Below are 14015 nucleotides of genomic sequence, written 5' to 3'. Positions count from 1 at the left end.
ATATAGAACCAAGAAAAAAAAGTCACTCATACCATTGTAATTTTGGTGATTGGGTGTTTGATATTGCACATAACTTGGAATTTGACAAGGTGAGATCCACGCGGGAGGGAGAGGGAGGGGCTGTCCCGTGTAGTTTGCCCGCCTCAAGTGAACTCTGTGCCGGACGACTCCTCGGACTGCGAGCGCTGCGCTTTGAAGGCGTCGAAGCCGTTCTCGTCCACCGGCAGGCAGTTGCCCGCCGAGTTGTAGCCCTTCTCCTTCTTCTTCTTCTTCTTGGTCCGCCTCTCCTCCATGCGGATGGTGTCGTACAGCCCCTGCGGAGCCTCCTCCAGCAGGGTGTCCCTTTCCGAGTAGGATGGCCTCATTTGGCAGACGTTGCGCAGCAGGAGCAGCGCGGGCGCGTACAGCACGTTGACCAGCCCCATGCCCAGGTTGAGCTGGACGAAGCCCAGATTGTGCACGACCTGGCCCGCCACCACCGGCCCCATGGCGTACGCCACCGAGTAAGAGATGTCCGCGATGGCGTAGACGCTGCCGTAGACGGAGACGTGGCGCACGTCCACCAGGAAGGCGAGAGTGGGCAGCAGCGCCGTGTCCACCAGCGCGATGCCGAAGCAAATGCCGCACAGCGGAGCGATGAGCTCCCCGAAGGTCTTGCACGCGGGCACCGTGCACGAACTGGCGCCGATGATAACCAGGCCAAGCGCGCCGTAGAACCACTGCAAGTTGGGGTGGCGCGCCGCCAGTTTGACGGTGATGTACACGCCGAAGACGTGCGGGAAGAAGGCGGGCAGCCAAGTCAGGCCCATCTGCCACTGCGTGGAATGCATGGTGCTCTCCATCCAGTTGGCGATGGTGGGCTCCAGGAAGGCCAGCGGGATGTTGCACACCGTGAGCGCGCCGGCCACCACCGCAATGTACGGGTCGATCATGAGCCGGTAGATAGGGGTGCCCACCGGCATGTTCTCTCGAGTCCTGTTGCTGAAGGGTCGGATGACGGTGAGGAAGAGAAAGCCGTCCGCCAGGCACACAAAGGCGAGCACCAGGAAGGGCACCCGCTTGCCGGCAAACTCGTAGAGGACCCCGCCGAAGGGAGGCGCCACGAGGCTGCCGAAGGAGATGAAGGCCAGCGCGATGCCCAGCGCCCGGCTGCGCTCGCCCTCTTCCGTGTACTTGTCGGCGATCATGGCGAGGCCCGACGTGTCCGCGAACGCGGAGCCCAGACCCTGCAAACTTCTGGCGATGAACAGCGTCGCGTAGTTCTCCGCGAAGGCGAAAATGCACGTGGAGAGAAACATGACGGTCAGCCCGATCAGCAGCGGGATGTCGTAGCCCACCCGGTCGATGAAAGTGCCGCTGAGGGGGTTGACCAGCAGCTGCAGGATGGCTTTGGACGCGAACAGAACTCCGATTTGGACGTCCAAGTTGTTGCTTGTGTCTCGACCGGCGCCCGTGCCGTTGCTGTACGCGCTGCCGTTGGGGCGCAGCACGACGTGGACGTGCTCCGACTGCTCGTTCTCCAACTCGGCGAGGTAGTCCGGAATGATGGGCACGATGACCATGTAAAGCATGTTGTCCAGCAGCAGCGCCACGCACACGATCACCAGGATGACGCGCCGCTGCTGGTGCGGGTCCTGCATGGCGGTGCCCAGCTGTTTGGTGCGCGCGCCCATCTCGGACAGCTTGACCGCGGCCGACCTGGCCAACCCGGACGATCCCACGTCGGCATTCATGATAATGTGCTTCTTCTTCTCCTCTTCGAGTCAAATTGTGCAAGATTCTCTCATCGGCGCGCTTACCCCGACCTCCTCGCCCGTGCGTAAAAGGAGAGGAAATTTACGCACACCCCTCGGCTCCCTCCATGCTTCTCGGTGCTGCTTTTCCCTTTCACGCGGCGGATTTGGCTGCAGCTTGCTGGCGCCACCGAGGACGCGCAGAGTCTTCCATCCTCACCTGTGGCACTTTTGCGCTTGGCTCAGGCAGCATCAGTGGTGCCTCCGTGGCCATTGGTGCACATTAACAAGCTATTTTTGGTGCCTTTTTGTCCCCCTCCCCACCTTCCTTCCTCTTTAGATGTGACATCAGCATCCGAGACCTGCGCCAAGTGGATCCCTCCAACACTTTGCCCCCTTTATGCTAATTTCCCATCCTGGCAGCACTCAATTCAGCCAATGGGAGACATCCAAGCCATCCATGCATGTCTCCCTCGGAAAGGAACATATAAGAATATTTGCTTAACTTTGGAGGTGCACTCTCTTCCCCCATTGGATTTGTCATCAGGGCAAATGCAGATAGGCCTATTTGTGTGTGCGTTTATGCTTTTATAAGTACTGCTTCATCTCAAACTAAAATATTAGGAATATTTCTTCTCCAATCCAAAACATTAAAGGTGCGACTTAAAAAATCTTACCGTGGCAAAAGTAGAAATTTGGTGGATGTGACTCTGGCAACATCTTGTGGTATAAAATGCGAGATGCACACTAACGCTCACTGTACTTTGAATTATTATTATTATTTTTTAAATCTGCACAAAGAGAGGTAGTGACGTGTTTTCTGCTGCAAATCTAAGCAATTATGTATGTAACTGTTTAAATATAACTTGTGTAGTCGTACATATTGTGACCCGAGTGTCCATTTATCATGAAATATTACAATTTTACTTTTTCTCATATTTAACATTCATCCTCGGCACTCTTTCTGCAAAGGTTTGTCATAAATTGTCCTTTTCCTTCCCCCCTGTACAATAGTTGTACGCAGGCTATTGTATTGCTGAGTTGCAAATTACTTTAAGCCACTAGAGGGCAGAAAAGACCAAAAATCCAAATACTGTACTTTGTAAGCACCATTTATTCGCAATAGGACCGTTTCTTCAACCAATCTGATTTAAAATTCATCCTCACAGGGCCAGAGCCGTGGCCCTTGATGACATCATCAAGTTCAGATTGGTTGGTCAGGGCAAAACACGGTAAAACCAACGTTGACTTGCAACTCGTCCCGGGTACCAAATGCAAGGCCGCCCAGATTGTGTTCATTTGAGATTTTGACGCAACAACAGAGGGGATTAGGACAGACAACAGAATATAATAACGAGGTCTAGCACGTGGTACATCGGGCGTGCGAGGTGGGGGAAGGTTTTAATGAATATTCCAGACGACACGTTCGCATCACAAACCACTGACGCATGTGAACGTATAATCCCATTGTCGCCTAATCGTTTTGCAAATGCTTTCAAGAAAAGTCCGCATCATGGCTACAGCAGTAGCAGCATTACGTAATCGCTTTGGTCAACTGATCCAACCTGCAGACGCTGACGTCATTTGACCTTTGACCCTTTTTTTTTCTCCAGTTGCGTGGTTTTCACCTTTGCACTCTGAGGATCAAGTAGCCGGATATGTTTTGTGAAACGCGATTATTCACTCTAGTTCATTTTGACTCAGGTGTAAATACGTTTTAGATTGCGACGCCCCATCCTCCTCTAGGGTACGCAAACATATACGCACGGCCCGGCTATATCCGTCCATGACTAGGTGTCCCGTTCTTATTCCGATTAGAGCTCTAAGTGCTGCTTCTTACTCAGGCTAGGAACTGAATTGGATCACTAGTCCAGCCGCTCACTTTGCGAACGTTTTTCTAAGAATGTCACACGCTAATCTCGCCACGCACTCGGTCAACTCTGTATGGGGATTATATCGTGGCTAATTTAACATTTCAAATCTGTTATGCAACCTTTTCTTAGCATTTCTAATTGAACCTCTCACATGTGATTTCAACAGTAACTATACTCATTGGCCACTTTATTAGGTACACTTGTGTTTCCCACCCTTTATTGAGCCGTGCCATAGTACATGAAAAAAATGTCACGGCTCATTAAATAAGAATGTCAGCAAAAGTTGAGCATGAAACGATGATGCCGAGTCTTCTTTTCCGTCTATTTAGACTTGGACTTCTTCAGATCCGGTTCAGCTATTTTCTGCCCGGTGAGGAAGTACCACACGCCTCCGCGGTAGAACTCGTTGCCGAAGGAGTAGAGCAGCGCGTTGAAGATGGGGTTCGTTTTGGCAACCACCGGAAGCACCTAGAACGGAATGAGTTGTGTTTTCGAGCGCTTGGAATGTTCAAATACGACAAGTCTGGGTTCATTTTGCTCACCATTCGTAGCTTTGGAGATATAACCGTGACGTCTCGGAAGCAGGCGTAAATACACATGAGGACGTAAGGGCCCCAGCACATTAGCATCACCCTCAATGGCAAGCTGGTGTTGAACTAAAAACAGAGCAGTCCAAATTTAAATCACTGTCACCCCGAATGGCCTTAGAGCCCAGCTTACCCGGTGGTGATGGACCTTCTTAAAGTGTTTGTGGATGGCGCTGTAGCACGACAGCATGGTCAGCGCAGGGAAGGTCAAGTAGAGCACCACCAGCGTGAGCATGAAGGTGACAAAGTCCCTGAAGAGAATATCGCATGTTAATGTATGTTGTTATACATCAGTGCCTCTCATACCTGTCTCCTCTGGTGTAGTCCAGCGTGCAGCAGGTCCTCATCGGCTCAAAGTCATATACGCCCCAGCCCATGAGAGGGACCGCAGCCCAGAAGATGGACAGGACCCAAATGATGGCGCTCATCACCATGGCCGTGCTCCAGAAGAGCTTTTGTCCTGCGTGGCGATAAGGTAACGGCTAAATGAGTACAATTCATCAAACCAAAAAACACGTGTGACAACTCCGATTTTGAACTCACTGGTGCAGTACTGGTGATATCGGTCCCAAGCGATGGTTGCCATGAAACTGATGGACGCCAAGACGGCGATCATCCCCTGGAAGCCGTGCAAGGCGCATCCGTTCTGGCCAAAAGGCCAATGTCTACATTTGTAACAGAGGCACACATACAAAATATAAGATTTTTTTTTTTTTTTTTAGAATGTTATTTTTCCTTCCACAGTACAGTTTCTTTTCCTATTTTAAAAGCACAGCATTATGCATAATGTTGCAAGATAAATGATTCATTTATTTACTTGTGTTTATTTTGGTTTGTTTATTTATTTAGGGGGCGGGGCTTGTCTACTAAACTAGTAGAGTTAAGATATATTAGTACTAGTACAAATTTAAACCAAATGAAAAGGTTCCCATGTTCGGGGTTACCGGACCGAAGGTAGCTGGCGTAGGCTGCCGTGAGTCCGTTCACGTTGAGGCAAATATCGGCCAGAGCCAAGTTGACGACCAGGTAGTTGCTTGGTGTCCTCATCTCCCGCACGCCCAGGAAGGAGGCGACGGTGACGACGTTGAGGAGGAACCCGAGGACTCCTGTGGGTGCACAGTCCAAAGTCGCAACCGGTCAAAACAAATGTGCGCCGAGTCCTCGTTTCCACTTACCGCCGACAAAAAGCGCCGAGCCGAACAAGAACATGTCGAAGTCGGCGAAGCCGTCAGGTAACGTGTACGCCGCCATGTTGTTTACTTGCGAACTTTCCCCCCACTTAAACTTATTTACTTTACCCCGCACACGAAGAGTAAATTGAACTGTTCTGGCTATGTGTTCCTCCCACAAAGTGAAGCTTTGTGTTGCCCTTCTGTCACATGAACGGGAGGGGGTAAGACCAGAACAATGTGCTTAAGATTTGTTACTCGGTGCTGCTGCAATCCCCCCAAGAATGTCCTAACAAGAACCCTTTGCTCTTATTTAGTCGGACATTTTGGGTTCTTTATCTCTCATGACCTAAAATGTGAGATAAATGAATAAATAAAAACTCAAGTTATGTCAACAAAAACAGTCCTGGCACCCCCAAACTTTTGAAAACTGTGTTTAACTATGTATGTCGTTTTTAAACAACTAAGAATAGTGCAAAACAATACAGCAGTTGCTTGAAATGTTATATACACATGTTCATATTCAAGATAAAGGTGTTACAAGATGAGTGGAAGCCCTCTAATGTGATAAATGCCTCTTTGGTGAGTTAAATAATCCAAATGTCCATTTGGTGGGAATGTGTAAATATTTATCAAAGTCAGCTGGAACAGGCTCCAAGTCCCTCGTGGCCATCATGTAAGTGCTCTCGTAAATAGATGGATGTTTTTGGAAAGTTGACCCTCATCTATCCCCTATTTTGAAATTGTTTGCTGAGCGTCTGTTTGCCAACTGCATTAATCTGCTCAGATTATCACCAACTCATCAACAAATGAATTAATGATGTTTCTCGGTGGACTTTTTTTTGTGGGGCAGTGCAGCAGCGTCACGTACTGGTGACCTTGAATTTGAAACCCTACGAAAAATGGTATCATCTGCTACTGATGAATATTTTAATGATCAAAATGTGGATTTTGTGGTTGATGTTTTAATAGTTGTATCATGGTTGTTCGCCCCTATGATGATGCCCACATAAGTTTCAGTGCTCTTGACAGTTCTTTGGTATTTGCAGAAAATGAATTTGAAAAAAGATATATTAAAAAAAGACTAAGATGACTAGATTAAAGGATTTGTTTTGTGTATCAAAATGTTGCACCTGTTAAAAACTGTAACATATTTAAAATAGGCCAGTACAAAAAGATTGCGTAAATTATTCACTCAGTAATAAGACTTACAGACCCATCAAGATGCTTATCTTTCGTAAAAACATAAATGGATGACAAAAAAAAAAGAAAAACGTGTGCAAGCCACATGATAAAATGTCCCCTTGAACATTTTCTGGAATTATTCAATAAAAATCAAATTTATAGTGACTTTTTATGAGAAACTTGAGGATTCTCCAGCATGCTCCAGTTGTGCGTCTGTAAAAATGTCAACATTGGTAAGAAAATGAAAGGGACAAGTGTGCAGCCTATCAGCTTTCGGGATAGCCCTGGTGTAATCGTGTGAATGGAAATAACCTCAAACTCCTCCTCCTGCGTCTATAATCCAAGCGCATCCTTTTTATCAGAGGATTGACTGCGGGCGGAGCAGAATGGAACTGACGGACCACCATGCATCTCACATCCCCTTGAAGAAAAATAGATTTCTAGTAGTGAAGTAGTTTGTTGCATTTAGGAGCCTCGTGGGAACCAAAATGAGTCGACACTTTTCTTGTGCGTTTTGCGTGGCTTTATTTATTTTCCCGTTCATGAGCACTTCGTGCCCTGCACAGTGCAACTGCTTCTTCCACAAACTGAGCGACGGTTCCAAAGCCAGGTAAAGACGAGATATTTTCTTCTTTTTATGGATTTTTATTTTATTTTTTATCTTACATGCAAAATTGACAGCATGTTGGTGCTTTTGTCATTTCAGTAGTGGAGGATTAACTCGGAGTTGCCCTTTAATCTGCTTTTCTTGTTATAGGACAATACTCCACTACTTTTATTGAACTGTTTATTTCAAGTAAATGCTATTTTTGATCTGAATCTTGCGACAGTTTGAAATTTTTTGCAAAATTAACAAATGCTAAAAAACAATATTTGTACAAAATCTGCTAAGTGCTAAAACATCTGCTTTACTTGAGCTAAAATGAACCATGTTTTGAATCTATTTATACATCATCATAAAGAGTTGAACAATTGCCCCCCCCCCCCCCCCCCACTTGCAGAAGCGTCCTTTGCAATGATCCCAAGATCACCGTCATTCCTCCAAATTTCCCCATGGACACCTCCAAAATACGCATTGAGAAGACAGCCATCACGAGGATTTCCAGCGACGATTTTCGCTACCTCGGCAGCATGGAGTTTCTGTGGATGTCTTTCAACTCCCTGAGTTCTCTCAGCGTGGACAGTTTTCGGGGTCTCGCGAACCTGGACGAGCTGAGGCTGGACGGTAACGCCCTCACCTCATTCCCGTGGGAGTCTCTGAGCGATATGCCCAATCTGAAGCTACTCGACCTGCACAACAACAAGATCTCCAGTATGCCCGCCGAGGCCCTGGCATACATAAAGAACATCACTTATCTGGATTTATCTAGCAACACTCTCACCACCATCCCTGCAGATGTCCTCTCGCTTTGGTTAAGTGTAAAACCACTTCAGGAAGCTGATTCTTCCAAATTCATTCTTGGTGAGTTTCTTGAATCAGGAGACTTGTTGTGCCTAGTCACCACAAGGGCAAATTAGTTTCATTTTAGTAGTCTGGTGTGTCTTTGTAATAGCCTACACGCAACAAGGTTTCAGTGACGCACTTGGTTTTCAGGCCTCCATGACAACCCGTGGTTATGCGACTGCCGGCTTTATGATCTGGTCCAGTTCCAGAAGTCCCCAAGGTCATCGGTCGCTCTAATAGACCCCAGGCTGCGATGTTCCGACCCGGAGAGTCTGTCTGGGGTTTTCTTTACTGAAGCGGAATTGCAGAGGTGCCAGGGCCCTCGGGTGCATACCGCTGTTGCGCGTGTCCGGAGTTCGCTGGGCAACAACGTCCTGCTTCGTTGCGGCACTGTTGGCGTTCCAATCCCTGAGCTTTCTTGGAACCGCGCTGATGGCAAAAAAATCAACGGCACCAGTGAGTTCTCCTGAACTAAATCCAGAAGTGCTAAGATTAGAGCATCTATTTCCGCGCGAGTGTCAATGAGCTTAAAGTTATTCTCTTTGTGTCAATCTACTTAACCCTGCCAACCGTTTCTCTTATTTTCAGTTCAGCAAGAGATCTCACAGGAGGGCCTCATTTGGTCCATTTTGAGTGTGCCGGCAGTCTCTTACAGGGATTCGGGAAAGTATGTGTGCAAAGCCACCAATTTTGTGGGAACTGCAGATGCCATCATCTCCTTGGTGATCACAGACACGTTTCGTGCTGAAGAGGCAGGCGGTGCGGTTGCCAAAAGACCTAGAGGAAAGAAGCCCGGCGGTGTGGGGAGGGCCGCGTATCAGGAAAAGCTTATCGCTAGGTATGTCCCTCCCCCGACGACCTCTCCCGGCAAGCCCGTCATCCAACCCCTCGACGGCAAAGGCGTCACCCGGAAGTACGAGGTCGAGAGCTATAGCGTCTCCTCCGGCTCCCGAGGACGAGGCCGGGGCTCGAACCCTCGAAAGCCGGAGCAGGTTGCTTTGGGTAACATGGTGGCCAACGCCTCATCCTTACAGCAAGCCCCTGAGAAAAGAGTGGTGCGTTCGGTGAAGGTGATCGGCGATACCGACCACACCGTCTCGTTGAACTGGCGAGCCCCCACGTCCACAAATATCACCGAGTTTAGCGTCCTATACGCCGTGTTCGGCGAGCGGGACATGCGTCGGATAAACGTGGGAGCGGGCAAAAACCGTATCACCATCGACGGCCTGGTGCCTAAAACAAAGTACATCGCTTGCGTTTGCGTCAAAGGCCTGATACCGAAAAAGGAGCAGTGCGTAATCTTCTCGACGGATGAGGCGGCCAGCGCAAGCAGCACCCAGAAACTCATCAACGTAGTGGTCATCACGGTAGCCTGCGTCATCGCAGTGCCTCTCACTCTGATCGTCTGCTGCGGCGCCATTAAAAAGCGTTGCCGCAAGCTCTTCGGCCAGCCCTCCAAGGAAATACAGGACTCCTATGTCACATTTGAGACTCTGGGCCCCGGGTCCAAAACTAAAGGGACGGAAGGCGAGTATCTTACCCGGTTAACCCCTGACGAGTCCAACCGGCTGCTTTCCGCGAGGTCCAGCGTCGATTCCGAGGCCATAACGAGGACTGAGGGCCCACCTAATGAGTACTTCTGCTAGAACTCGACATTTGCCTCAACTTGTGGGAGATGCACTTTAAGACTGGAGTTGTCAAATCTGATCCCTCGAAAGGAACTTGACAGCTCATTTGCCACTGGATGAAACAACTTCTTACAGACTTGTGGAAGAAAGCTAAATATATGTATAAAAAAAGGAAAATGATACACAGTGAAATGGTTATTTACATGTTAATGTATATAAATGTGTTTTGGGACCTCTTACTAAAAGGTGACAGTTCATCTTTTCAACCTAAACAACATATTTGATCTAATGTAACCTCTGCACTGTGTACAAACCTTTACATCAATTATATTTCGCAACACCGACGTCGATTAGTCTGTTTTGTCCGTCGTCACGTGCCAGGTTTTCCAAACAAAACTCAACACAGCTTGCACAGTTTCTAATATGTAAATATGTTGTCAACTAACACATCTGTATATGAAAGAGTTGTATGTAAATAAAAGTTGTTTTTATATACTGATAACATGATTGTTCATTATGTTGGACTGAAACAACATGAGTGGATATCAGCAAACACACAAGTACTTTTTATTTTTATTGAATAGTTCCAGACAAATGTTCAGGGGAACGTTTTATTAAACCAACTCCTATGGCTTGCCCATGTGGTTTTCTTCTTTTTTGAGAGTGAATTGGTTTCTGCTGCCCGAAGTACAATCTGCACTAATGTACCTTATTGGTAGTGAGGGGAAAATGAGGCTTCAAATTTGCTTGTACTTTTTTTGAGTAAATTGCTGATTGAGCAGTCTGCAAAGATGAGTGCTACTACAACTAAAGCAAGAGTTTTGGCCTGAATGTTGATTTGTGGCCATGTTCAAAAATTCTTTACGACAAAACCGTTTGCAACTTTTTAGGAACCTTGACGAGATTCGCTCAGTGTTCAAACCCTCGCGGCTCAATGAGATATGGGCTTTATCGAGGTCAGATTACTGTCCTCTCCAGACATCTGTCGCCATCTCTCTTGGCACCGCTAACCGGCCCGGCCCACTTATGCAGACGGGCCTTCTGTTGTCGCCCATGCCCTCGTCACACTGAGTGGCTGACCGAGTATTTGTAAAATTCTGAGACAACAGCTCAAATGAGTCTGTTCAAAGTGGAGACTCTGTGACTGAAATACACCCGAGTGCGTCCTGTGTATCCCGTTGTCTGCTTTAAATGTTACGTCAAGGAATCTTAAGCTAATAGGCTTTGTGGTCACATAGCCTGTCCATGCCGCGTCCTGCACTTAACAGGCTTGTTTCCAATGGTCCTCTCGGAAAATGGATGGCTTTTGTGTTGCGTTCGGCATTTCTTTTTTGATGTACTTCATCACTCCCGGATCGTCAACTTGTCTGAAGGGTTGCTCCTGCGTAGATGAGACCCTAGGAAGGTGAGTCGACCCTAATTTGTGAAAGCTAGGTTATACTTCAAGACGCCTTATTTCTCTCACCGGTCGTTAAACCTAGGTCTTTGCTCTGCATGGAAACGTACATGGGCCAAATTCCAGAGGACATCCCGCGCGATTTCACAAAGATCCGGATGGAAAACTGCCACCTGATGGAGCTCCCGCTGGGATCCTTCTCAAAATTGGGTACTTTGGAGTTCCTGTGGCTCAATTTCAATGATATCACCTTGATGGACATCAAAAGCCTGCAGGGGCTGGCCAACCTGACCGAGTTGCGGCTGCAGGGCAACAAGCTGACTTCGGTTCCGTGGACTGCGTTTCAGGACACGCCGCGACTCAAAATTCTGGACTTGAAACACAATCGTCTCGACGTCCTACCAGAATATTCCTTAAAACACTTGCCTGTGCTGACCTACTTAGATTTATCCTTCAACCAGCTTAGTGTTATATCAAAAGATGTATTTATGAACTGGCCCCTTTACCAGAAAGCAGAGCGAGTTTGGGCAAAGGAGGGCTCGGTCTCCAATGTGGTCTTAGCGCTTCACGACAACCCCTGGCTGTGCGACTGCCGCCTGAAAGGCTTCGTGGAGTTCATCCAAGCGGTCAGGCCTCCCATCATTCTCATGAACTCTTATTTGTTATGTTCGGGCCCCGCCTCTAAAGTGGACACATTTTTCCACAAGATCCAGTTGAAAACATGCACAAAGCCCGTGGCCTCTGCCCCGGAGACTAACATCAACGTGCCTCCAGGAGCCAACGTAACGCTCTCGTGCTTAGTCAAGGCCAGGCCGGGCCCAAGCATTGAGTGGATGAACAGTCAGAAGATTATAAGAGGATTTACTGGTAAGATTGTGTTTTATTTTTTATACTGTTGTCCATTAAACGGTTGCAAAGCACTCAAACCACATTTCTAGCTAGTGACCTGATCTAGATTTTAGGGACAGGCTATAGTAAATGTCAAATGACTTAAATAAGAATAGGACCTTATTGTAGGACACTAGTTTTTTTTTTTCCACTTCTTGAAGATACTGATCTATTTGTTGGAAGTGACCATTTTGTGGTCATTGGTTAATTGCTAGCAAATGTAGATATTTACGTAACTACAGATAGTTTTAAATGAAGAGACATGATCTCCTCATTTTCTTTATACAGCTACTGTGACTCGCATCGACGAGGAGACTGTCAACTCCACTTTGGTGATCCCCTCGCTGTACCTAGCAAACGGAGGCCTCTATACCTGCCTGGCCAGCAATTTCATTGGCAATTCCTCTGCTGAGATCACGGTGAACATCAGCGCTTTGAGTAACTCCGCTCCTCTCCTGCCACCTTCACCCATCCTTTCCCCGGATGAGAACACCTCCATTGACATCCGCATCGCCAAGCAGACGGTTTACGGCATCACCGTGGAATGGCGTGCCGCCATGGAGAACCCGTCCGAAACCTGGTTCACCATCCATTTTGGAAAGTACGACTCACCCAAAAGGGAGACCATCTACATCGGACCGGGTATCAACAGCTACTCGGTCAGCGATTTGCTTCCCGTTACCAAGTACGAGGTTTGCGTGACCCTGAAGAACCACCCGCCAAGGGAGGGCCAGTGTGTCGTCTTTGTGACGGGAAGTGACGTAAGCGAGATGGAGCAGAGGGAGCGTCTGATTCACATCGTAGTCGTCGTTTGCATCATGGTGCTGTCCGTGCCGGTCGGCATGTACGCCTGCACCACCGAGGCCCGCTTTAGCTGTGCGGAACGCTGCGGGAATCTGTGGAGGAAGCCATATTTGTGGTCTCGCAATAGGAACCGCCAGGAGGCTGAGTTTCAGGGGGTGGAAAGTCAGGGTCCCGAGAGTCAGGGGATAGACAGTCTGGGCGCGTTCGACAGCCTCCAGGTGGCCAGTGATGAAGTCCTATGCAGGGACTTGCAAGGAAAAGCCAAAAAGAAGCAGAAGTCTGACGACAGATGCAAAGGAGGAAGTGCGGCCTATCTGTATTAAATCAACCACTCCCTCCATCGATCCATTTATCTGATTGAGTGTCACATGGAACCGGAGCCTATCTCGGCTGACTTTGGATGAAAGGTGGACAACAACCTCCCACTGGTCGCTCGTCAATCACAGTACAGAGCACCGTCACAAATCAATCAACAACTCTGCCTTTTTTTTTTTTGCAATAATTGTTAATAATTACTTTTTAATGTATATAAACATCCAATTTACTTTCCCATTTTGATACCAAATGTGAGTAAATCATGAATAATGTACAGTTTGTATCATTCCTGGATTAAAATGAGCCACACAAATGCCCAGGGATTCTATTTTTTATTTTTTTATTTATTAAGGATTTGTTACATAAGCGCTATATTCCCGTGCATTTATCCATACACTGCTAAGAAGATTAGAGTGATTTTGTTTGTTTTTTTTCCTCCCTGAACCCTTGTCAGCGAGACATGATATTTCTATTTATTGACAGGTCTGATTGCACATTAATTGGTAAGGAAAAAACAAATTCAAATGATGTTTGAGAATTTACCATTGATTTTCTCTTCTGCCTTGTTCTATTTGATAATAGTTTTAAAAATGCAATCGTAACCTCTGCACACCCACAAAAACATGACTCTATTTCGTTGAAATATTTATTCAAAATCAATCAAATACAAAGACGGTACAAATATGTCACATGCAAAGACCAGGCAGTGTGTCTTATAGTTAATGCTGTATTTTTCCACGTATTATATAATACAACAATCACATGACATTTAAATTGCCTACATTTGAAGGCATTGATGAAAATGGATGTAGCTCATATATTTTGATGTTGATTCCATTTCTTTTGCGTACTTACAAAAAAGCAACCTGTATGCAGTTGAAATACAAACAATTTTGTGCACACATTGAAAACAAATATAAAAGCATGTGTTTCAATACTACATAAACGCAACCTTGTGAGCTAGCTTGTGTTTGAGCGCAACACGACCGTGG

At 47.1% G+C, this 14015-nt stretch overlaps 4 protein-coding genes across 4 annotated transcripts; 2 read left to right on the top strand and 2 right to left on the bottom strand.

Annotated features, from left to right (window-relative positions):
- On the bottom strand, positions 1 to 1733 carry slc18a3b (solute carrier family 18 member 3b). Its single transcript, XM_061264854.1, has one exon. The coding sequence runs from the start codon at positions 1731 to 1733 to the stop codon at positions 144 to 146; it is 1590 nt and encodes a 529-aa protein (XP_061120838.1). The 3' UTR covers positions 1 to 143.
- A 2044-nt stretch (positions 1734 to 3777) lies between these two features.
- Positions 3778 to 5598, bottom strand: rgrb (retinal G protein coupled receptor b). Its single transcript, XM_061264784.1, has 7 exons — positions 5370 to 5598; positions 5144 to 5300; positions 4738 to 4859; positions 4501 to 4654; positions 4328 to 4445; positions 4150 to 4263; positions 3778 to 4075 (listed from the first exon to the last, which is right to left on the bottom strand). The coding sequence occupies exons 1-7, from the start codon at positions 5443 to 5445 to the stop codon at positions 3929 to 3931; spliced, it is 888 nt and encodes a 295-aa protein (XP_061120768.1). The 5' UTR covers positions 5446 to 5598; the 3' UTR covers positions 3778 to 3928.
- On the top strand, positions 5292 to 10669 carry lrit1b (leucine-rich repeat, immunoglobulin-like and transmembrane domains 1b). Its single transcript, XM_061264781.1, has 5 exons — positions 5292 to 5426; positions 6911 to 7158; positions 7550 to 8010; positions 8143 to 8448; positions 8581 to 10669. Exons 2-5 carry the CDS (start codon positions 7037 to 7039, stop codon positions 9636 to 9638), a joined length of 1947 nt encoding a protein of 648 aa, XP_061120765.1. The 5' UTR covers positions 5292 to 5426; positions 6911 to 7036; the 3' UTR covers positions 9639 to 10669.
- A 77-nt stretch (positions 10670 to 10746) lies between these two features.
- Positions 10747 to 13185, top strand: LOC133143099 (leucine-rich repeat, immunoglobulin-like domain and transmembrane domain-containing protein 2). The gene is made up of 3 exons (XM_061264857.1): positions 10747 to 11025; positions 11102 to 11883; positions 12193 to 13185. Exons 1-3 carry the CDS (start codon positions 10916 to 10918, stop codon positions 13029 to 13031), a joined length of 1731 nt encoding a protein of 576 aa, XP_061120841.1. The 5' UTR covers positions 10747 to 10915; the 3' UTR covers positions 13032 to 13185.
- The last annotated feature ends 830 nt before the right edge of the window (positions 13186 to 14015 follow it).

The sequence above is a fragment of the Syngnathus typhle genome, linkage group LG18 (genome assembly GCF_033458585.1).
Source record: "Syngnathus typhle isolate RoL2023-S1 ecotype Sweden linkage group LG18, RoL_Styp_1.0, whole genome shotgun sequence".
NCBI classification, from domain to species: Eukaryota; Metazoa; Chordata; class Actinopteri; order Syngnathiformes; family Syngnathidae; genus Syngnathus; species Syngnathus typhle.
Note: the sequence above shows the minus strand (reverse complement) of the source record. Positions and strands in the feature narration are given on the sequence as shown.

What these genes read in the sequence shown, in the direction of transcription:
- rgrb (XM_061264784.1), bottom strand. Translation starts at nt 5,445, where the DNA reads ATGGCGGCGTACACGTTACCTGACGGCTTCGCCGACTTCGACATGTTC. An exon ending in CTCGGCGCTTTTTGTCGGCG is followed by an intron (nt 5,301 to 5,369) that starts GTAAGTGGAAAC and finishes GTGCACCCACAG; the next exon opens with GAGTCCTCGGGTTCCTCCTC. An exon ending in TATCTCCAAAGCTACGAATG is followed by an intron (nt 4,076 to 4,149) that starts GTGAGCAAAATG and finishes ATTCCGTTCTAG; the next exon opens with GTGCTTCCGGTGGTTGCCAA.
- lrit1b (XM_061264781.1), top strand. Translation starts at nt 7,037, where the DNA reads ATGAGTCGACACTTTTCTTGTGCGTTTTGCGTGGCTTTATTTATTTTC. An exon ending in TTCTTCCAAATTCATTCTTG is followed by an intron (nt 8,011 to 8,142) that starts GTGAGTTTCTTG and finishes CTTGGTTTTCAG; the next exon opens with GCCTCCATGACAACCCGTGG. An exon ending in CAAAAAAATCAACGGCACCA is followed by an intron (nt 8,449 to 8,580) that starts GTGAGTTCTCCT and finishes TCTTATTTTCAG; the next exon opens with TTCAGCAAGAGATCTCACAG.
- slc18a3b (XM_061264854.1), bottom strand. Translation starts at nt 1,733, where the DNA reads ATGAATGCCGACGTGGGATCGTCCGGGTTGGCCAGGTCGGCCGCGGTC.
- LOC133143099 (XM_061264857.1), top strand. Translation starts at nt 10,916, where the DNA reads ATGGATGGCTTTTGTGTTGCGTTCGGCATTTCTTTTTTGATGTACTTC. An exon ending in GTAGATGAGACCCTAGGAAG is followed by an intron (nt 11,026 to 11,101) that starts GTGAGTCGACCC and finishes CGTTAAACCTAG; the next exon opens with GTCTTTGCTCTGCATGGAAA. An exon ending in GATTATAAGAGGATTTACTG is followed by an intron (nt 11,884 to 12,192) that starts GTAAGATTGTGT and finishes TTCTTTATACAG; the next exon opens with CTACTGTGACTCGCATCGAC.